The sequence below is a fragment of the Electrophorus electricus genome, chromosome 15, assembly GCF_041902795.1.
Source record: "Electrophorus electricus isolate QZ-2024a chromosome 15, ASM4190279v1, whole genome shotgun sequence".
In the NCBI taxonomy this organism is placed as follows: Eukaryota; Metazoa; Chordata; class Actinopteri; order Gymnotiformes; family Gymnotidae; genus Electrophorus; species Electrophorus electricus.
The window spans coordinates 14270853-14295000 of record NC_137511.1 but is presented as its reverse complement, the minus strand read 5'-3'; the positions used below and the strand labels follow the sequence as shown (position 1 = coordinate 14295000).

The 24148-nt window shown below is 40.6% G+C and overlaps 1 protein-coding gene across 2 annotated transcripts in view; it reads left to right on the top strand.

Annotated features, from left to right (window-relative positions):
• The first annotated feature begins 3555 nt into the window (after nt 1-3555).
• Nucleotides 3556-24148, top strand: part of tcerg1l (transcription elongation regulator 1 like) — a 71417-nt gene continuing 50824 nt past the window's right edge. For both annotated transcript variants that reach the window (XM_027013262.3, XM_035533685.2), the window contains exons 1-5: nt 3556-4121; nt 4794-5063; nt 7077-7223; nt 7503-7683; nt 17075-17251. In XM_027013262.3, coding sequence (XP_026869063.2) covers nt 4803-5063; nt 7077-7223; nt 7503-7683; nt 17075-17251 — 766 coding nt within the window. In that variant the 5' untranslated portion in view covers nt 3556-4121; nt 4794-4802. The remainder of the gene's footprint in view (nt 4122-4793; nt 5064-7076; nt 7224-7502; nt 7684-17074; nt 17252-24148) is intronic.

Here is a 24148-nt window from a genome sequence, read left to right as displayed (position 1 = left end):
ATGCACATTTATTTAAGATAATGAATCACATGAATGAGTTAAGTTATATAGCACTTTTCAAGGAACCTAAGGTCACTTTACAATTAACACACACAGCTTTTACTTCTAGTCACACTCCAGTGAAAAGCAGCAGCCAGTCACACACAACATACTCTCAACCAGAAACCACAGCCCCCAGGGGGACTGAATCAGGTGCAGGTAGTGGTAAGAGGACAATGTCCAGGATAGAGCCCCATCCACCACTGGGAATGCAAAGACACAGTTATTCATACACACTCACACTAGCACAACTTTTATTAGATATGCAGGCACTCACAATCATTCACACACAACAGGACTTTTTTTGTATTTTTTTAACATGACCTCCATGCTTTTGGACTGTGAGAGGAAACTCAGGCAGACACAGGGAGAACAGGGAAGCTCTACCCTCATAGGGCCTTGAATCCTTGAACATGCTAACATGCTAACCACCAAGCCATATACATTAATCATACACATTAATCAGATTGCATTAAACACACACAATCAATCACAATCATGGCATAGGTCTATGTGTGTGTGTGTGTGTGTGTGTGTGTGTGTGTGTGTGTGTGTGTGTTTGTGTGTGTGTGTGTGTGTGTGTTTGAGAGAGAGAGAGAAATAAAGAGAGAAATAGATAGATAGATAGATAGATAGATAGATAGATAGATAGATAGATAGATAGATAGATAGATAGATAGATAGATAGATAGATAGATAGATAGATAGATAGATAGGCCGTGCCCTCCATAAGGACACACACACCTGCATGGGGTTTATCGTTACGTGTTTGTCTGTCTATTTAAACCCCAGTTAGTGTGTGCCTCAGTGTGGGTGATGGTAGGTGCAGGTGTTAGAAGCATTAATGTTTTGTATAATCACTGTTGCTTAGCCTTTGTCATTGTTATTAATGTTCACGTTGTTAATGTAATAATGTTCACCGTTAATGTTTTGTGTGAGTGCCATCGTTGTCTTGTATGTTTTATGTCATTAAATGTTTTTCAACATCGAGGGGGTACGTGCGTCCTGCTCCGCGCCCTGCGGCACTCAGGCTGCCACAGAATGACCCACCGCCACAGGACGCCAGATCCCTCTGCATCAAACAGACTTCCTAAAGGGCGGTGCTTAGGCACGTCGCGAGCTGCTGCCGGGATCCCTGGATCTTGGGGAGAGGCCCGCGAATGGCATTTGCGGTCACTCCGGAGGAGGAGTGGAATGCCCCCCCCCTCGAATTTCTTGGGGGTGGGGCCTAGGCCTGTTGAGCCAGGACCTGAGGGGCTCCACAGGGAACGTGGTGCTGGAGGTTTGGTGGAGCCGGCTGGGTCTCTGGCAAGCGAGGGAAAGGCCCACGTTCTTCCACCTTCGTGGACGCGCCAGGAACACTGGATGAGTCCGCCCAAGGCCCCGGAGGTGGACCGCCTCTGGGGCATTCCTAGAGAGGCTGGCACGAGGAGGACCGTTCAGGGGAGTAGCGTGTTCGGAGTCGGGGCGAATGTGCACCCCCTGAATGTCCAGCAGGGCCAAGGGCATGTCTCCAGCGCCTGCGCCATTAGCAGGCGCTGCATTACTGCGCCTCCTGTGTATGTTTACAGGTGCATCTGTTTGTGTGTATCTGCGCCTTTTGTCTGTCTACAGGCGCATCGTCACATCGAGAAGAGTGTGCCAGACTGCCCTGACAGAGGCAGGGACTCTTCCCCCCTCTCTCCCTTCCACCGAGAGGTCTCCCTCACTAGCGGTTCCTACCCCGCCTTGTTTTGGGTGAGCACTAGGCATTGCCGTGCTGTGGTTCGCAGTCCTGGGATGGACGTGTCGGGAGTCGCACCCCTTGGGAGGGGGGCTCCGTCACAGAACGCTCCCCGCCATGAATCACGTGGTATGGCCCGTCGCGTGCAGGGGGAACCACATCTGTTTGTAGCCACACCCTCCGTAAGGACACACACCTGCATGGGGTATATCTTTACATGATTTTCTGTCTATTTAGACCCCAGTTAGTGTGTGCTTCGGTGTGGTCATTGTAGCTGTAGGTGTTCTTGTAAGCATTAATGTTTTGATTAATCACTGTTACTGTAGCTTAGCCTTTGTCATTGTTATTAATGTTCATGTTGTTAATGTAATAATGTTCACCATTCATGTTTTGTGTGAGTGCCATCGTTGTCTTGTATGTTTTATGTCATTAAATGTTTTTCAATGTCGAGGGGGTCTGTGTGTCCTGCTCCGCGCCCTGCGGCACTCAAGCCGTCACATGGACACCTCACTTGGACACAGGGTCTTCTCTGCAGTACCATGTGTTGTGCACAAGGCCCATCCATGTTACACTGTCTATGCTGTACACACTCACTATTCTATACTATTCTGAGGGACAGTTTAGACAAGGTGAGACTCCACTTGTCAGACTTAAATGAGGAACAGATTTGCTGAAAACAAACACCTACATGACCAGAAGACAACATAATCTCTGTTCTTACCTGTTCTGAACTGCTTTTGTAGAAACCACTGAGCCCGTGACCCACATGCAACATGCCGCTAAGAACATAATAAACAGAGAAACACCATGGCAGTTCTTATATCACTGGAAATACATGAAAGGCATAGGAATGAATGCACACAAACAGCAGTAAAAGTTACAGGCAGGTAAGGTTGGCATTGGGGCCAAAATGATTTTTGAGGAATTTGCTTTTTTAAAAAACATTCCTTTGTGAAACCTGTCTGTGGTGGAGTGGGAAGCATTCTTGTTTTAAATCAATGTGTTTACACTGGTACTGACTCAGATTTGAACACTGTTATCATATTTTTGGATTTTATCTCTGTTTCAGTCATGGATGGGTTGGGGGGGGGGGTGCTAGAGGGACCTGTTAAGAGGGATGGATAGATAATGATGGAATAGTAGCCAGTGACTGCAGGCATATTAGGAAATAAATACCCATGGGTGACGGGTGACTCCATGGATTTCTGTTGATTCCTTCTGCTGTTATACTCATAACAGGAGCATTTTAAAATGTGTGTGTGTGTGTGTAACTAAGAACTTTGCCTTGTTCATTGTCTTTAGGAAACAGAATTTTGGAGTTGGTTCACTCACTGTCTGAACATGCCAAGAACAGGAAACTTTAGATAACCTGGACTGCGGTTATACCAGTTCAAATTTGCCCTCTTGCAGAATAACGGGACTGCGCGTATAGACGGCAGTTTCGCCTGAAATGGGTACCCGCGTTACAGTAAGAGGTCTTAGTGAAATTCAATTCAGCGAGAGCCATATATAACAACGCCAACTGGACAAAATCGGCATCACAAAACGGAAATCTTCATATTTCTAGGTTGATTCAAAGAATTATCGATGAATATCAATTCATCATCTCCATACCCGTGAAGATAAATTAGTCTATAGTTTTGTTCATGTCTGAACAGATAACAGACAATAGGCGCGTAATGTGATAATCTGTTTAGTCTCTATCAGTTCCATCTGCGCGTCTTTGCATGCGCTGGAACAAGCCCCCCTCGTGCGCTGAGGTAGGCAATTCGCACAGCGGCAGATCCGCTCGGAATAGCAATGCACTACTTCGTGCTGGCGTAGAGGGAGCGGGGTACTTTAATACAAGTAAAAAAGCACGTACATTTATTTCTTTAGGATCTGTAAGGGATCTGTGGATGGTTACTTAAAGGACGTGAAGGGTAAGTTCTCTTAACCCGGAGGCACAGCGGATTATAATATGAGCGAGGTTTATGAAATCTATTTGCACGGAACGGTGCTGTTATAGGAGTGGCATTTCAGCTGCCGGAGACGGCTGACACCGGCTGAGGGATAATCAGAGTGACAGTCAACATATTTTCGAGATTCCCGTGGAGCTTTCTGAGAGCCGACAGACGGAAGAGCCCTCGGGTCTAATCATGTACATAAAGAGCGCGTGCCGTCCGTGCGTGCAAAGACGGAGCACAGTCTGTTGTCATTCCGGACACTTTTGAATTTGTTTTGGATATCAGCGAGCAAATCTTTTCTTTGCACGTAATTAAAAAAAATAAAAATACATACACATTCTTGACCGATAAGTGATGGAATGAGGAACTAACAGAGAGCGTTTAACTAAAGGAATTTACGGATCTTCTCATTGGTGAGTTTGACGTTGTATCCAATTTCGAAACGTATGTCAATATTCCTGTTAGAACTTGTGGAAAAGAATACAGAGGCTCTGTACAGTACATGTGGAGTGGATTAAACCTCACAGCCCAATGAGTTCCAATAATTTATAACCGTCTGAGCAGTATTTGCGCGGTGTGTTTTAATAACGTGCGCATGCTGCAGAATTGGGGAGGTTTCATTTATTAATATTTCAACACGATAAAGATGTGGCTTCTATGGTTAGAACGGAGCTACACAAGAGATGCAGAGCAATGAGCATAACTCTTTATGTAGAGGTAATTTGTTTGCCTGCGACGAATAACGCAAGCTAAAGAGAGCCGGTGCCAGAGTGAAGCTTGGGTTTTTGGGGGATTCGTTATTCTTCTGTATTCTGGCGTTTGCGTTCCAGTACACTGCTAGAGAAAGCAATGTGCGATCTTGTGTTTTGGCAATGCAATGCAGTTAAACCCTTTCCACACTTTGAACTCTGGTACTAAGACTCGTTGAAGTGCGTAATGGGACTGAAGCACTAACACTGATGGCGTAAAAAAAAAAAAGGCGCGAGATGTTGTCCTATGCTGAATGTTGCTTTGTCATGTTTCACGCTTTCTAACTGTTTGCTAGTGTCCGCTCTGCGTATAACCGGAGACTGTGCCCGGTTTAGGATGTAGGCATGATTCCCGTTCAGCGCGTAAAGGGTCAGCCACGAATGTGGCAGATGAGCGGGGAGCCTCCTCCGCTGGTGTGGATGATCCCGACCACGACCGGACTCTGTGCAGTGGGCTCTGCGGTTCCCCCGCCGTTCCTCATCACCTCGCGCCAGCCTCCTCTGCTGCAAGCCGTCTCGAGCTGGCAATTGTCCTGCGATCCATTTGTGCCGGTAATGCGCGCGGCGGATCCAGTCGTCAGACAGTTTCCGCTGCCAAATGTTCAGGTAACGGTGGGTTCTCTTGACGGAGTTTGCAAAATGTTATGTTCGGTGTCTATAAAAGTTACAGGTCGCCCAACATTTTCAGAGAAATTAAGAGTGGCGTGATTTGGATAGAACCATCAGAAAATTGTTATGGCGAGCGTTTAATGATCCTCACATTCAATCTAATTAAACCTCACATCTTAGCTGTCATGTTCCATAGCTTTGGCAAAACTTTGCGATTCAGTCTATTGCAGATTCATTCCATCACAGAATGTCACGGAGGCTAACGGACTGACTTTGGACCAGTATTAGCATATAGGTTATTACATTGCCGGTTATGAATGAGGTTAACTAGGCCAATGGGAAGGTGTTGAATAAAGAGGGTAAAGCTATTACTCTCCATGCAGCTCATTTCTCTGACCACTAGAGGTGCCTTTCTGTGACGGATCAATGCACATCACCTTCTGCACCCGAAAACCTGCGAGACATTTAATTTGCATGCAAGAACGAGGGGGAAGATCTCTCCTCTACAGTGATATAGACCTTATGTGCTTCGTATCATGAAAGTGTCATTCAGAGGTTTGTGCCTCAGATATTTCTGCTTGAATAAAAGAGTGAAAAAGTTTAGAGACTTGCTCAGTCTCTGGTTTAGAGTGTGCATAAGAAAGAGCGAGAGAGCATTAAAGCAAGAGAAAGAGAAAGAGAGATAGACAGAGAGAGCATATACAATTTTAACTCTGACTTCCCATTGCATTGCAGAGAGCTTTTGGGCGAAAGAGGGAGCGAGAGAGAGAGGGAGAGAGAGAGAGAGAGAGAGAAAGTTATGAGTACAGTGAATATAATTTTAGCAGCAACTTTCTAGTGCATGGTAGAGAGCTTTGGGCTTCTGATTGACTTGCACTGTAGCGAGGAGTAGATGACTCAGCTGTGGAGAGTGTGTCACAAAGTGACGCTTCTAGCAGCTGAGTGTGGTTAATACTGAGCACTGTAGAAATAGATCAGTGATGGTGCAGAGAAGTTACTGTGCTCTGGGGTACCAAAGACTCTTTATGCCTTCAGCTGAGAATGGGCATAGAACAACTGAGCAGAGATCATGCAGTGTGCCTACACTAAGCTTATCTGTTACCTGAGGCAAGGGGGGCTGTGCACTTACTGGGTGTGAGCCAGAGGACTTAAACTGAAAGTCTCATGTATTCCTGTTATGTACATATACATGTTTCTCAAAGAGGTGTACTAAATGGATCTTGGCACTCCTGTGGTGCTGACCTCTTTCGTGTTAAACTGATCAGATCACTTTGATATCACTGACCATAGTGAAGGGTTACAAGTTATAAAATATGCATAAGGTTTGGCATAGTATGCTGTAGTTTTAATCTGGGTGCTGCTTAATTCAATGATAAGTAAGATGTGGAGTCTCCATAGAGTTAAGGAAAACCTGAACTGGATAAATGACAAAATGTGGGATAAGCATGCTCCACAACACACACACACACACACACACACACACACACACACACACACACACACACACACACACACACACACGAGCAGACATGCACACACATACAGGCACACCCACACATTCAGACAGACCTCCAACCATTAGCTGTAGGCAGTACCATGAGATTTTCCTCAGTTTTACTGAAGCATGTTTTTGCTACCCATATTTGTATTAGCTAAATAAAGACCACATTCACACATTTACTGTACACACAACCTACATCCCATAGAGTCCGTAACCTCTATGCACTCGAAGACTATGTATGAAGGTATAGTTTTTGAGTAAAAAAAAAAAAAAAATCAACTGATCATTACCGCCTCACTTATGGTCATTTAGAGACCACCACTCTTCAACAGTAGCAGTCGTTATTGAGTGTAAAGTGACTTCATAGCTCCTTTCTGTCATTACATTTAACTATTAATGCCCAATGATTGTGAGTGCATTCATACTAACGCAACTATGAAATATTGATTATTATGTAATTAAAACTGAATTAAACTGCATTAACGTGACCTCTTCGGTCTGTCTCACAGTGGAAGCTTCCATCCAGGTCTCCAATGCTAGGCTTTCAGCCTCCAGCAGGTGTTGACCTGGTACCTGTCTTCCCTCCTGTGTACCGCGCAATTCTGCCCCCACACTACCGCAAGGCCTGGCTGGAGAAACGTGTGCCAGACTACAAGGTGAAACAGTGCGGTGGATTTCACTAGGAGCTTAAAGCAGTTTTGCAAAGAGCATGGACACCCTTACAGGAGCGTATCCAATAGCAGCTTAGTTCAGACCAGTATATGTTTAATTAATGTGCTGTCTTCCAGTGTAGAATGTTAATTAGAACAGTAGAGCAACACGTTTTGCTTGTAGCCCAGCTCCAGTGACACATATCACATTATCTATTCATTAGTTAAACATCACAGAGTGTTTTAAAGAGTTCTTTAGCATCTGTCTCATTCTCTTGTTTCTAGGTTTATCTAAATAACACTCTGGCTCTGGAGACCACCTGGATTGGACCAGAGGAAATGGGAATTTTTCAGCGGCAGGAAAAGCCGAGGCTGATGACAAATCAAGCGGCAATGAGCATATCCAGGCCAGTCGCTGCCTCCAGGAATTTCCACACTCTGCTTCTGACACCCAGGCGCATTTCAGGTAGGAGTGGGGGGGGGTTGCCTTTTCAATCTCCTGTTCCTCTAGCCTGGCCGGTGCCATAGCCCCACCTTTATCAAGGGCTTTTCTCTTCTCCACTTCTATTCCAGGCCCTTTTAACAAGTTTCCATCCTCCTGGGCTTAATCCCATCTTTTTTAAACTGGATCTAAAGCTATCGGAATGCTGTCAACCCTCGTTTTATGGTACTCGTAAAAAACACTGGGGTTGCCATTCCATCTGCATGTTAACGTGTGGGCGGGGAGCCTGCATTATCGGTGCTTGTGAAATCAATCTGGAAACACTTCACATCTCTCTATGCATAATTTTATTCCTGCATGCATCTTCACTAGGTGATAGAGCAACGGCCTTGCATACTGTAAACACGATTTTACTGCAGGCCTGTGAGGAAGACCAGTGAGAGAGATACAGTTACTTCACACACAGGACAGAAAATGGCTCAGTATGTGGTAAAGAGTAAACAAAATAGTGGTGTTTTTATGTGTTCCAACACTGGGTTCTGCCACAGTGATAGATACAAACCAAACAGAGGTGTGTAAGTGAGCATGTTGCCACAGCAGATGTCTGTGTGCAGTCCTCTCTGTCCCCAGGCTATCTTACATCTTCATCTGCACAGAGACAGATTAGATTGCAGGTCCACTTGGTTCAAGATGAAGTATTAGTCTTTGAGAGATGGGAAGTTCAAACCTGTGGAAGACTACCTGTAGCACAAGCTTTAAACAGATTGGTTATGGAGTATAGACACCATTGTTTATATATTTTTAGATGTATTACTTATCTAGGAGTACAAAGCAATCCCTAAGTAACAGGACAGTTTATGTGGCGCTGTGCTTTAGCACAAGGGTTTTCAGTCCTTAGGGATCTTCAGCCCACGGGTCCAATTTTTGGCTGTGTCACATTTTCTAGCACACCTGAGACAGGTAATTATCGTTCTATTGCCCTTAGCTATCTGGCTGAAGTGTGTGTGAGGCAATACCAGAATGAAAATGTGGACTGACTGTTGACCCTTGAGGACTGGTTTTAAAACCCCCCCTGCAGCACCCTAGACTTGAAAATGAAAATAAGGACTATAAAGTACAGTAACTTCAATTTAGAAGATTTTCACATCTGTATTGGGGGAATTGCATATTAGAATCACAGCCCTTTGTCAGGGGACCATAAGTCACTGGACACTGGGCTAGAGTTGATTTTAGACAAGTATTTGCATCTAGATTTGCATCTAGTGTTTTTTTTTCTCTTAACATGAGAAACATGGCTGATATGTTTGGTGTATTAAAACAAACTGGTTTAAGAAGCAGAACTGGATCAATGAGCTTCGCTCTAGCCAGCAACCTGGCAGACCAAGAAAGAGCAGATTGGTGGATGTCCAAAAAATGCTTTCAACCACGAAGGCAAGCTGTTGAATGGTCATAGTACTGTACATACCATACAGAGGAACAGAATACAAGAAGAATATACCACTATGAGATCATGGGTTGCATGAGGCAAACCACTGTTAGTCTGAAGAACAGAAATGGCAGTTTACAGTTTATGCCAATGTAAGATGTCCCAGAGCTGTAGAGCAAAATCTTAATGGGAATGTGTATTCATTAAATGCACAGGAGTTCACAGCCAAAGAATGAAACTTGTTATCACAGTCTAATCCCTTAAAGACTGTATTTATTATGCATTAATGTAACTATAGAATAGGATATATGCATTGTGTAAACAAGTAATTTAAGGCATCTACCATATTGTTTGGGAGTTGAATGAAGATGCATTGTCACTGAGAGAGTTATTTCTCTCCCTGTCTTTGTCTCTTTCTCTCTTTCTCTCTCTCTGAGGGGTTAGTTTTTGATTGCTTCACTGAGACAGTGGCATGTTCCGCCATTTGTGGGGTAACTAAACAATCAGTTACTTCTGTGTGTGATTGAATAGCTGTCAGAGTGGTGCATTTCAGCAGAGCCAGCGGTTTAACGACCATACGTGTCTTTCACCACAGTGCTGACAAGCTCAACCTGTTCACACCTTTATCAAATCACCATCCTTATGTGTGAGAGGGAGTTAAAGGGACTGATGTGTAGTTGGGCTGAGAAGAAAACCCTTGTGAGATGTTATCCAACACCATGGATCACCCAGGAGATATCTCTGTCTGACAGGGCAAGCTGCCATAGGGGTCACAAGGTTGAAAGTGAGTGATGGCTTTTAATAGCTGCATCTGTGAGGCTGGTCTCATGGTTTATTGGTGCCTTTTCATTTTGATGGAGTGTTAAAAACAAAGAGCTGAACTGTGTCTGCATGTACATGTGTGTTTGTAGATATGGTTGTGTGTGTTGTGACACTCTGTATTACTCTTCCTTACAACTGTACCACATGTTGGGGTAAGTCTAACAAACATGTCTTTGTAATGCAAACGATGAGGCAAGGTAAATTATTTTTTAAATGTTTATCTGGAAATACTTAAATTAAATTAGCAAGCACATGGTCATAAAACTGTGTTACTTCCATCCAAAAAACAATTCCATAAACTAGGCAAGTTTCATCCAATCATAATTACCATCAAGCAGTGACATATTTAATAGTTAAGAGTCTCAAAATACAGACATTTAGTCTCTTAACTGTATGACCATATTCTGCATTTTAGATTAATATAAATTAATATATAATGAATATAATATAAATGACCATATTCTACAGTTTAGAATAATATAAATGAAATATACATTTATAGTATACATATAATTGTTTTTAACTAATCATAATCATAATTAACACACCAGTTCTTAATAGTCTTTTACAGTGTGTACCTGTGTATTTTTGTCTGCTAATTGAATTTCCTGCATGCGTTTCTCAAACCTTTCATGTAAATATGTTGACCTATGAAGAGCATTTTCTCTTAACATGTTTGTTATGATGATTTTCACATAGACATGTGATTTTGGTCTTGGACCAGTGCTCTGAGATTCCTGAATATTATGGAGTCTGCTGAACTGTGGTGAAGACAAGGCATCTTAATAACCACACACAATGTGCCTCTCTGTGAACATCTGTGAGTGAGAGATAAATCATAGAGTTCATACATTTTTAATCACAGATAACATACGAGTAGCATACTACTGGGTTTTCTATAAACAGAGTTTGACAAATAACTCTTATTTAAATCGATGACTTTGAAGGTGATGGAATTCAAAACAGTGACTCATGGGTCTGTGTTTATAGTTGTTCATGTTTTCCTGTCAGGCAAGTTAAATATTAATATTTTATTCTCAATATTCCTTAGCATGTCAGTTTTTACAGAGCATTGAAAAAAGCATGTGCAAGCCTACATCTTCAGCATTGAACTGTAGTGTACTAAATATTTGATGGAATGGAAATTTTTCAGTAAATCTATAGGCATCTCTCACTACTACATAAAACATAACCAGCTGTATGATGGTAAGAACAGACAGGCAGCACATGAAACCTCCTCAACTCAATGGTGTCAGTCGACAGAAGCTTTAGGGCTTCCGCATGTGTTTCACAGCAAACATTAATCTTCTTCACAAACTGTTACCCCATCCTTTTTTAAACTTTGTCTATAAACCCCAAATATTTTCTCCAGAGAACAGACCATATTTCACCATCAAACCAATGCCAGGTGCTGATGATACTGCTGATATTATGACATAAAAATGAATATCATGGTGAAGATTTACAGTGTATGCTGACCAGTTTTACTCTAAATCTCCTGATGTTCTGGAGATGCATTTATCATTGGATGATTATGTGTATTAGAGCAGGTACTTCACCCTGCCCTAATACACTTTACTTGCATTATCAGTCTAATTACCAATATCTTTACCAATTGTGTGAGAGAGTAGGGGAACCCTAAGCATTGTAGTCCTATGTTTCCCACCAGACTGATTGTGAAAAAAAATAAATGTTCTCCAGCCTGAAATAGTATCGTATGGAATATTTTATAAGCAGGGTGTGCTGATAAACTTTAGCTTCTCCTGTCTAACTCAGCCCTGGTGACTCTTTAGCCATATACTATTGCCTTTATAATTACAAACTGCCATGGCTAGTAGCAGAACTACTTCTCCTGGCATCATCTGCTCAGGAGACGTTTTTAGAATATGGACAAGTGCCATTTTATTTAGGTTGGTGGTGTTTGACGAAGTTTGAGAGAACTTAGATTCTCTGGAGACAAAACTGGGACGTATTGACATATAACTGAAATTTCTTTCAGAATGCCAAAAATACAGCAATGTCTGGTTAGTTTGTACAGTTTGTGTACATCGTTTCTTTGCCAGTTGTCATAGAGCAGCTTGAGTAGCCATAGCAGTTTGTACAGGCAATAACATCTGTGGCGCTCAGATAAATCTAAATTTAACCATCTAATACAACTCTGTTCTCAATGAGGTGAAGGTGCATCAGTTTCCACCATTAGTTCATGCATTAGCATGCAAAATTATGATTAGAAGTGAGGGTGATAAACTGCACTAAATTAATTTATATTTGTGCATGCGAATGCTTGTGTGTGTGTGTGTGCGTATGTATGCATGTGTGTGCTTATGTGCATGTGTGTGTGTGTGTGTGTGTGTGTGTGTGTGTGTGTGTGTGTGTGTGTGTGTGTGCGCGCATGTGTGTGTGTGTATGTGTGTGTGTGTGTGTGTGTGTGTGTGTGTGTGTGTGTGTGTAAGTGTGTATTGCGTGGGTAGAGAGTGATGTACTTGAATAAAGTGTTCTCTGAATAGAGGATCTAAGCAAGTAGCCAAATGAAATACTGACTGCATAGATGTTCTACTTACAGACAATCAAAAGTAGTTCTACCTCTTTCTACTTCTTTCTAACTCTTGGTTCACAAGTAAGGTAAATAAATCAACATTTAACATGCCACTGCACAATTTTAGTTCAAAAGCTTAAAGAGTATGTGGTCAAACCACTGCTTGGATTATGCTCAAGCTAACCTGGACTTCTCTCAGTCTGACAGATTTTTGTACTGGCATCACTTTGCTATTGTAGAATAATGAAAATAATTAAAAAATAAAACCTTCGTTCATAAATCATGCAGGCAGCCAAATTAAGTTAGTATTTCAATGTTGGCTTGCTGGCAAGCCAGCTAAACAGTTGGAAATATAAAGTTGAAACATTTCACATTATAGGTCATTCCAGAGCAATGATTTCAATAGCAATGTCCATTTTACCTCTATTTATTATGTAAGATAAATATGTCTATCTCTTTTAGGCTTTTAGGTGTGTGTGTGTGTGTGTGTGTGTGTGTGTGTGTGTGTGTGTGTGTGTGTGTGTGTGTGTGTTCAGTTTTAATGCGTTTTTGGGCTATGCATTTTGGCTCACCCTATACCTTGCTGACACTTATAAAATGTTCTCTTGGGCACATAGAGTTTAATGAAAATATCTCTACATGTAAACAAACATAAATGATGACTGTCATTACTGTCCTCCAATAAAGGTAAAATAGTTCAAATTGACCTGACAGGAGTGATTCTAAAAGGAATGGTTCTGTGCCATTCACTTTTACTGACCATAAACCTTTTGCTTCCTGGAACATGGATTTTCCTTCTTGACACATCAAACTGTAACAGTTTAAGGCTGGCACACAGATCCATGGGCTGTGAAAAAACACCCCAGTTTGTGCAAGGTAGTCTACTTCAGTCTTAGCCTGTGAATTGGGAACAAATTTGCACAGGCTTCAGATTATAATTTGCATCTGTTTTTTATCATTTGTGAAGGCAGTAATTTAAACTGGTTTCAAAGGGAGCAGTCATGGGAAGAGTGGTTCTGTGCCTTACATGTAAACTCAAGTTCCACTGGTGGCCATTGTGTGGCTTTTAGTCATTTTAAAGCAATGAAGGAGAATTTACTTTAACTCTCCAATTGCACTGCTTCATAGACCAGCCCACAAAAATCTCATTTTTTATCACGATGAATTTGAGCCTGGTCTTATTGACTGGACCTAATGAAATGTGAAAAGTCACTGTGGCCTTGTCAAGATTTTTCTGCTCATGGAAAATGGAGTCTGGAAGAGTGCAATGAAGCGTTTGGTGGTTACGTGGACTGGTTACTGGAGATCAGTCATACAGCTCCCTCCTCAGGTCCTTATTGTGACCCTCTACTTTGAAGAGGTTCAGACCAAAGACCTTTCATGCTTTAGAGTTTCTGGAAGAGGCTTGTAACTAAGACTCCTCATATAAAAGTATGCATGTATGTGTTACTGGAGTCTAAAAAATGTTAAAAAGAGTGATAAAAGTGGGGAGGTGTCACTGGAGATGTAGCATATTCCTCATATTCCCACAGTATACGTAGATGTTTCATACTATGGCATTTCCCCATACACCACAATGCTACATTGTCCTTAATGAGTCATTTCTTTGTTTATATTGACATATGTACAGGATATTTTGTGTTTTTTATTTATTTATTTCTATAGCCAAAAGAGAACATGCACAAAAGTAATTAGGGATAGTTCAAACATTTTTTTTTCCCACTGGAAAAGAAAAAATAAATATTAGGTTGTGTTGCAAATGTTATACAAATATTAAATACAACATTTTTAATATAAATATTAAATTAAATATAGATTTAAATTAAATTTAAAAAGCAAATATTTCAATTAAATATTAAATTATATTTAAAAACATATTTAAAAAAGTTTGTAGTTGCTTTGCATTCTTTTCTTGTCATTTTTATCCCTTCTTCAGAGTCAGGCATGTGGTGGAGTCTTACCAGCCATGAACAGCGTGAGTGATCTTGTCGCAGGCTAGCAGAAAAAGTGCTCCCCACAGGCCTGCACTTTGGCGCTCTGACAGATTACGGAGGGAAAGTTCTCCCTTGACTGGCTTCTGACGATCCATTTTCAGAGCAAATAAAACCTTACTGTCATTTTCCTGCTTCTGTTTTAGGATTAAAAACTTGAAAATATGTCAGAAAAAACAAAATGGTGCAGAAGTCCAGCATAAATATGATTTTTAAGCAAATTATAGCCAACAGTAGTGCTTAATTTTTCATATAATACATAAAATAAGATACGTAAAGTCAGCAGTAGAACAATTGCAGTGGAGAGAGAAGGGGGAGGGGGTCTACACTTTAGTATATTCACTGAGACAAAGCCAATATGCAACGAATGCCCTACAGTGACTGGACTAGTATTGTCTATTAATTCAATCATCAGCGCTTTCAGCACCACTTGCAGGTGGACAGCACCAAAGTCTCACAAGCTTTTCTGACTTCGACTTCATTAATTCCACTCGCCCTAGTCTTTCCTGTTCAGTTTGTGTGAAACAAGACTCCACAGAGAGTGAGCATGCCAAAAGAATGTCATACATATACAGTAACCAGCATCACACACCTAGGTCAGACCCTGTTGTTAAAATCAAACAAAAACAAAGCACGGTGATTCTACAAAGTTCAAATGTATTCAGTGAAGACATATTCATGGAGAAGCACTTGAACAGGTTTAGGGACGTTTTAAGAAGGACGAGCAGCTATAGCTCCAGTAGGGAGACTAAGGCTACTTTTCTCATGAGCATTGCGAGTGCTTTTTTATTTTTGCAGAACGATTTATAATGTTTGAAGATATTATTTTTCTCAGAGAGAATCGGCAGGATGTATAATTCAAGGTTTACATCTTAAATTGTCTGTGGAGAGCCTCCCTCAAGAAAAGCGGAATCATGTCCCCATGCCTGACACTTCATCTCCACTGGTCTGGTGTTTAAGTGAAGTTGTCAGATTTAAATTTTCTTAAAGTTCAAGCACTGTTATAAAATCAAGATCCTGACCTCTCTGCTGCTTCTGTCACACACTGATAAGTCCCTTTTCTACATTTTCTGTCATTTTTTTAAGTGTCAGAAAAGAGCTCTGCAGTAGTGACTCCATAAGATATTTCCTGGGTGACTTGCTTTTCCTAAGTGGTGCTCGCGCATGCTAACCACTGTCTCTGATCCTCCCACCCAGTGGCATTGGATAAGGTACTGTGTGTTTCGGTAGCAAAGAGTAGGATGCACTCTCTAACATATTTCACACAGCACATTTTCTTCCATGCTTCAGTATAGCATTGTTCCACACAATGGAGCAGAGTTGGCTTTTCTCACGGCTGCGTTTTTCGTAAGTGCAGACTAGTGTGTTCTTTGCAGCATGTTCCTGCAGCACAGTGTCGGGTTATCTCACCAAATACACTAGCATGTTTGCTAGAGAATCTGATCAGGATTTCATGCTCTTTTGCCTCACAGTCGGCACTGTTGACTCTGACTTGAAGAGATAAGATGGTCAAATTCATAGGTTTCACCAACTTCAAATATGTTCTCCTCATCATCAAATAATGAATAATGTCAAGTCTATTGCTTTGGAAAAATGCACTTTACAGGAGACTGGAAATTTAATAGCTTTTTTATAGGCATTGTGTGAAAGTGTTAGTCCCAATCTCATGTCTCTACAGGAAGTACTTTTGCATGTATAGGTCAAATAGTTCAAATAGTTTTATTGGCATTAAATGGTCACAATATTCCTAATACTAAATGTTTTAACATTTGTACATAGTCCAATGTTCCATCTAAAGTTACTATGATCAACATAAATGTGTGTATATGTGTGTGTGTGTAGTGCTGCACTGGAACTTGTCAACTTGGATGTCATTGTGATTGTTTAGGTTAGTAGGTGCGTCTAAGAGAGAGAGAGAGAGAGAGAGAGAGAGAGAGAGAGAGAGAGAGAGAGAGAGAGAGAGAGAGAGAGAGAGAGAGAGAGAGAGCGAGAGAGAGAGAGAGAGAGAGAGAGAGATCTGATTAAGTCTCCCTCAGTCTGCTGGTTCTGTAGGGGCTCCAGGCTGATAGTGCTGCTCCATCACTGGATGTCTCAGATCAAAGAAGCTGCAAAACCCCATGAAAGCATTTTTGGCAGCCAGTTAGACCTGAGAACAAAGGCAGGCTTTCACACATCATCCAGGAGCAAGAAGGAATGAAATAAATGACTCACTGCTATCTGCTGATTGAAGGGAGATCACAGCAGTTTGCTGGCTCTATCAGTATCCAGTTTTCCATTATTATCTGTCCTTGTTTCTACTGTCTTTCTCTACAGAATGTGATTATTTTGTTTGCATGTTCAGGAGACTGACAGATCATGCAGCCTTTTAACACCATGAGCTCTTGGAATATGAACTAATTATCATGTGGCAAAGTGAAGTCGCAGTTGTTCATCTTAATCAAAGTCCCTCTGCTTCGAGGTAAGGGACAATGTCTTAAAGCCCTGCTGACCCGCAGTGAGCATGGTCCTTGAAAGCTGTCCGAATAAACATTTGCTCACACGCGATCCAGGGACGGAGAAAACTAGGCCTCCTAACTAGTGCACAAAAAGCGAGCTGGATGTGGAGTGCTGTGTTCTCACTCCTGCGGCGGTTCTCTCCAGGTTGCCCCATGGCCGTTAAACGAGTGTGGAACAATAAGAAGATGGCTGTGAGCGCAGCCACTCTGATGGCCATGGAATCCGACGTGACCCAGGGCCCATCTGCGTCCTCTGCTCATCCTCTGCACCTGCTCTCGCTGGCGCCCATTAAGATCCCGCTTTTGACACCACCAAGCACAGGTAAAAATAGCTTCTTATTTCTTATTTATTTCTTATTTCTCCCTTACCCATCCAGCGAAGGAAAAGAAAAAGACTAAAACAACATACATATTTAAGAAACCACAAACTTTTATGTACCTGATCCAGATCATTCACATCACAAGTAAATATGCCATCGTTCCCTGATTAACCTAGGTACTCACTCGAGCCAAATATCAATTGTTTAAAGACTCTCCAGACACCCATTTTTCATCTAGTGAGTAGTTAATACTATACCATATTTATTTACTTAACCCAGGTAAATTGAGTCAGATTATCACTTCTCTAACCTCATTAAAACAACTTTTGTTACAAGGCCAAAATGAACATAGCTCTATCCCACCAAAACCTTTAATATATCACAGAAAAATGGCTGCACTTATTCTAAACACATTGTATAATCTGGCCAAGGTAAAATGACTTTCTGGTATTATAATGGGCTGCCCATAAAATTCTGGTATTATTCTGGCTTTGTAGATCAGAGGTGACCTTTACTCTCTGGCTCTGCATCAGACCCACTCAAAACCACCCAAACCTTTCACTCATTTGACATTTTTGGCTCCATAATTAGAACTGGTTTTCTACAAAGCATGTGTTATCTTAATTTAAAAATTGTGATTGCAAATGCACAGGGTAATGAAAGCGTAACCCTCTCAGTTTGTTTGCTGCATTGCTGCATTGCTCTGAAATGCTGAGATCTCTAAAAACAAGGCTGTGCTTTGGATACAAGGTCTTTAGATGCAAAGGCTAGAAAATGAGTGGATTTGTAAAAAAAAATAGGAAGGTAAGTTTTGTTCATGACCAGATGGGACTGTGGCGCTCTCTCCAAGAGTGACAGATAAGGGAATTTCATTCTGCTGAGGCAGAGTAGTTTAAATCAAGGGTTGGAGTGTAATGATTGAATTGAAAATAAAATGGAGAGAGGAGGTTCATTTGTAGAAACAGACAGTGTGTCCTTTTCCTCTCAATCTCTCTCTCTCTCTCTCTCTCTCTCTCTCTCTCTCTCTCTCTCTCTCTCACACATACACATACACACACACACACACACACACACACACACACACACACACACACACACACACACACACACACACACACACACTTACTTCTCTCTTGCATATTGATTGACTGATCTTTTCCTCCTCTTGGTGTTCAAGAAATACTTTTGATTCCATTCACAGGTAGATAGCCTGAGGTAAGGAACAGGAGGAATGTGTGTGTGTGTGTGTGTGTGTGTGTGTGTGTGTGTGTGTGTGTGTGAGTGCGTGTGTGCGTACTTCTCAAAAACCTGAAAGAGACCTTTTTGAAGAGGGCCATGTGGTCCACCAAGTGTGTGGGTATGTGTGCAGAGATGAGACTTTGATGAGTGCACCTATTCAAGTGTTTGTACATGTGTGTGTGTTTCAAAGACATAGGCTGGAATTTTGCAATCACACCATTCCTTCCAGCTCTACAGGAGTAGATCTCAAGGATTGCAGGTCTGCTTGCCAGTCTGACAACTTGATGAGTGCAGTGAGGGGTTGTAGGGGGTTTTGTGGGAAGTTTGCTAAAAAAGAAAAGAAAATATATGTGATAAAAAAAAAAAGATAAATGTACAAAAGCACTATCAGTATAAAATGTTTTTGCAAATAGTACTTTAATTTCAGTATTTATATATATATACACTTTCAAGCACTTGAACAGCTGATGAAGGACCTCTGTCTGAAATATTCTGTGTACTTTACTACAATTATATATATATATATATATATATATATATATATATATATATATATATATATATATATATATATATATATATATATATATATATATATATACACACACACACACATACACACACACACACACGCACACACACACACACACACACACACACACACACACACACACACACACACACACACACACATTTTGAACATGTGTTCATAAACCTGTAGTGAATTTCACCCAGTGGGGGTCTGGCCCCTCCACATAGCTTATGAGGCGTCACGCTTTCTCTGCTTAGATACCATTATTTTGAAACTAACTGCACCTAGCATGTGTCATCTGTTAGTACTGCATAATGCTAATTGGGTAATTTTCTCTATAGCTCAGCCTGCCAGGTCTGTGTTTGAGAACAGACAGATTAAGCTAAATTCTGACGTGCACATCCCCTCAAATTGTGAGACAATTTTTTTCAGCTGGTACAGCACGAGAGAAAGAACACTGCCTGTCCCCCACACATGATTATACTTATATTCAACATGTTCATTCAATTTTTATGTTAGGACCAATTGGATATCAACAAAATTTTATAACATCGGTGTCAAACCTACAGTGAACCAACAGCATGAGCTAATTACAGAGAAGAACAGTCGGTAACAGTTGGTCATTTCCGGTAACTGACCTATGCCCACAAAATATGCAAAATAGCATTTAATTCCAATTCATAAAGTTACTGTTGCCATAATGAGCACACCAGTATTAACTTACGACTACATTAAATTCACTTGTGCCTTAGGTGAAAACGAATCAAAATCAACATGTAAATGAAGCCATACGTATTAAACACCCATCTAAAGGACTGAATAACCTCTGTCGTGAAACCCTACTCATACGGTAAACTGCCAGTTACATAAAAATGTAGCACATTTGTACCTTTCACCAAAGCAGGAACCGCATGGTAGAGCTGAGTTGATGATTTCAGTACTTCTAAATCATGGCAGAGCAGCCGGATTGTGTCTCTCCTCTGTTTATAGTTTCCTCTTCTCTAACACATAAATTTGCACTTCTTATGGAAAACATTCATGGCATTCTGAGATCCTGCTCAAGCAAGTCACATTCCTCTTCATGTACTCCTACTATGGCAGTTGCAATGTTTGCAATCATCCACACTCTAAACAAACCAAAAATATGCCTTTTTAATAAATTTGTCAATTAACTACATGGGTGTATTCAAAATTTTGTTGATGACTTGCATGTATAACAATTGTTAGCAAAAAGATCATCCCATACACATATTTCTTCTCACATTCACATGCAGTCAGACAGGTTCGGGTGGTATTTACTGAGGACTGGTGTTCTATTATGAATCGCTAACATCATATGCAAATGAGGCCAAAATGTGGTGGCTCCACTGATCTCTGGTACAGAACTCGATAGCTGACGCTTTAGTCAACTATTGAGTGAAAGGAAAAGCCAATATACCATACTGAGTTTGTCTTAATATTGTCTCAATAAGTGAACTGCCTTGCTGCCCAGTGACTAGACAGACAGCTGTGCAAGTACACAGCACTTTAACCATTATGGAACCTTATTATAAAGATTTTTGAGACACCATTGTTCAAGAATGATTATGTCACTGAACAGACATGCCGATTGCGTGCAACCGGTATTTATTAACTTATTGTGCTTAAAGTTAACTGGTGAACCAACCCAACTGTCTTACTTCTAAGCTAACACAGCTGAAATTCTGCCCTCAGTAAATAGCCTCTCCTTCTCTACGTGAGCCTTTATAAAGATCTGGTCCATGAAAAAATGGAAACAAACTGTGTGATGAGTGCTAAGAATAAGCTAGCTAGTTAAAGCTACACACACACGCGCGCACGCACACACGCGCGCACGCACACACGCACACACACACGCACACACACACGCACACACACACACGCACACACACACGCACACACACACGCACACACACACGCACACACACACACACACACACACACACACACACACACACACACACACATTTCCTACCAAATTATACAGGAGTAACATCTTACTGGCATAATTAATTGTTACTTCATTATAACATTTAACAAGAGCACTGTTGAGACATCATTAAGCTAAAATTTTTATTTTAATAAAACAATATATAATAACCAAAATCCAAAATGTGGGAGCATACCCAAACGAGGTGAAAGCCAGGTAATATTGTTTTACCTCATCCTTCTACCGTAGTAGATTGGGAGTATGAAGAAAAAGTGGCCAAAAGTAACTTATGGAAGTACTTTTACATATTTTCTTGAATCTTTAGCAAGCAATGGAGAGTCTATGAATAGCCTGAAAAGCTTGGAGGCAGACCAGTACCTTCAAAGCAATAATGTCGGACAAGATCTAGTGAAGGCCGTAGACAAATATGTTCACCTAGAACGAGACAGTGAGCATATTTAGAGCCTGAACAGTCCGTACCAGCATGCTTGGGTGGCTACTGCAGAGAGCTGCTACTCACAGCCGGGTGCTGGTGCTTGATGGAGTAAGTTACACACATGGCTCACTCTGAGGGGAGATGCAAAGGGGATGTCATGTCCCCAGTAAAAAATGAAAGAGACAAATCCTCTCCCCCTTCTACATTTACCTGACGCTTTTACCTAATGTGACTTACAATTCTGATGGAACACGACTTGAGCAACTGAGGGTAAAGGGCCTTGCAAAGCAGCCAAACAGTGGCAACCTGGCAGTGGGAGGGGTTTGAACTGGAAATCTTCCATTGTTCAGTGAGTTGTTCAGTCAACTTTGCCAACAGACTAGTTATCACTATTCTGTGTCTAGCAGGGGTAGCTCAGAAATTAAAGTACAGAGCTATTCTTCAGAGGGTTGCCAGTTCAAACCCTGCCTCTGCCAAGTTACTGCAAGCTACTAATTGCTCAAATTGTATGTGGTGAAATTGTATGCTGTTTGGATAAAGGTCTGCTAAATTCTATAAATGTCTCAAATTTAAGAAACTATCAAATGAGACAGTTTTTAAAATGGGAGCATTGGATGTGAGATATATTGCAGAATATAAGTTAATTTTTAACACTGGTGACTATCACATTATTATTATTATTATTATTATTATTATTATTATTATTATTATTATTATTATCATCCGGTTTTTTATTATAGATTAGTGGGTAGCACTATATATCATGCAAACAGTAGAATATGCAGGTAATACACATACAGATGATGAAACATATTACCTTGGCACTATTTGCTGTTAATGTCACATTACATCTGGTGGTAGGTTTTATGAGTTTGGCCCATTGTGTGAAGTGTTCCCTCAGTGCTGTCCACATGCCAGTTAGCTGCTATTACTTAAATATGGATCTGCCCATCTGCTAGCATGGGCTCCTGTGAGAATGCAGAGTTAATAATAAAACATTTAAAAAAATAATAATTCTCTGTTTAACAGATCACTGATTATATTAAAATTACTGAAAAAAAAAGCTCCTCTGGGCTGCACTGTGAAATTGCCCTTATCCATAATGTATGCTGATTGGAGGCAAAGCACTAATGGAATACTGTTCTGTATTTACATCCCACAGTGTACCCTGGTAATGGCACTATAATTCTCTCCAGGTGCTGTTTAATAATACCTCATTGCAACACTTAACCGAATAATGAACCGATTGGCAGAATACATCGTTGTTAATTCCAGTTGACCTTATTATTATGCTCTATTCTTACCTCTATTTTTTTTTATTAGACAATTATTCAAGTTTTTTAAAAAAAATCATACAATCACACAAAATACAGATGCTATAGTGCAGTATCCCAAATGAGTCAGGTCTCTAGGTGTTTACTTCACCTTATACTGGCCTTTAGGCTAAGGAATCTGTCTTTAGCCTAAAGGCCAGTATAAGGTGAGGTAAACACCTAGAGCATGATAAGAACCTGTTTAGCAGGGTCAAATGTTGAGAATAGGAGTTTTAAATCATAGGACTAACCATGAAGATCAATCATACAAGTTAAGTAACTCACAGCTCTGAACCAGGAATTACCGCTCTCTGAAAGGGAAACAAGGACACAGGATTTTAATTAGATCTTATATCTTTGATGTTTTTCCTATGCTGTTTATGTAACCCTGTATCTGTTTTATAATGCTTATAATGTATAATTCAGTGTCAAGTTGCAGAACTGTGTAACTCTACTGTGTTTTTGACAGCTTTGCTTTATAAAACCTACATTAGAAAGGCTTTGAAAATCATATGCATGCTATTGCACATATGGTGCTGAAATATATTGATGGCCAGCATGAGGAATGAAGCCGAAGCTTAACAAAGAATATGTTCATGTAAAACACATTTTTACCATTGAATCCTGAAATGGTCACCCTATTACCAACCTATATCATGACTTACAACATGACTTACACAGAACATTTTTTTTGTAAATTCAGTTACATTCACTTATTTCGCAAAAGTGCAACAAATAAAAAGTAAACAAAAAAGTGCAGTGCAAATCTAAAGTATAGGAACTGTAATTCTAATTCTAATATTTATACATGCTAAATCAATCCTAATAAAAATCAAATTACATTTCCACATGGTCACATGACCTACTTTGTTATGCTTTACATTATGTTGAAGTAATTCTGTGATATTTTAGTCTATATATGTATCAGATTTATTTGGTTTTTATCTGATCCAGCATCTTCTGCTGTTACAGATCTGATACCAATACTAGATATTGGATCTGTGTCATCTTTGGTTTTGGACATTGATTAAACAATATATATGAAACTTGGTGCAAAGTATAATAGTATAATAGTGTTTTATAGAGCAACAACATTTAATTTAGAAATTTACATTGAGTTTCACCTGGTTGCTGATGCCATTATTCAATATGTGAGCAAGATCTATCAGGCTGAAGGGCAAAATTTAAACAGAGTAGACAAAGGTAGGACACAAGTCCTTAAGTTAATGTGTTATATGACTACAGTCATGCATGTTACATGACTGTAGTCATGCGTGTTACATGACTGTAGTCAGGGTAGGCTACCATTTGCATAAAAGTTCCTCCATTGCTTGGCTGTCCAGATAAGAGTTTAGGATTAATTGCTGCAAAAAATGAAGTAAATGAAGTAACAACACAAATAAATGACTCAGCAGATGAAGAGGCCAAGTC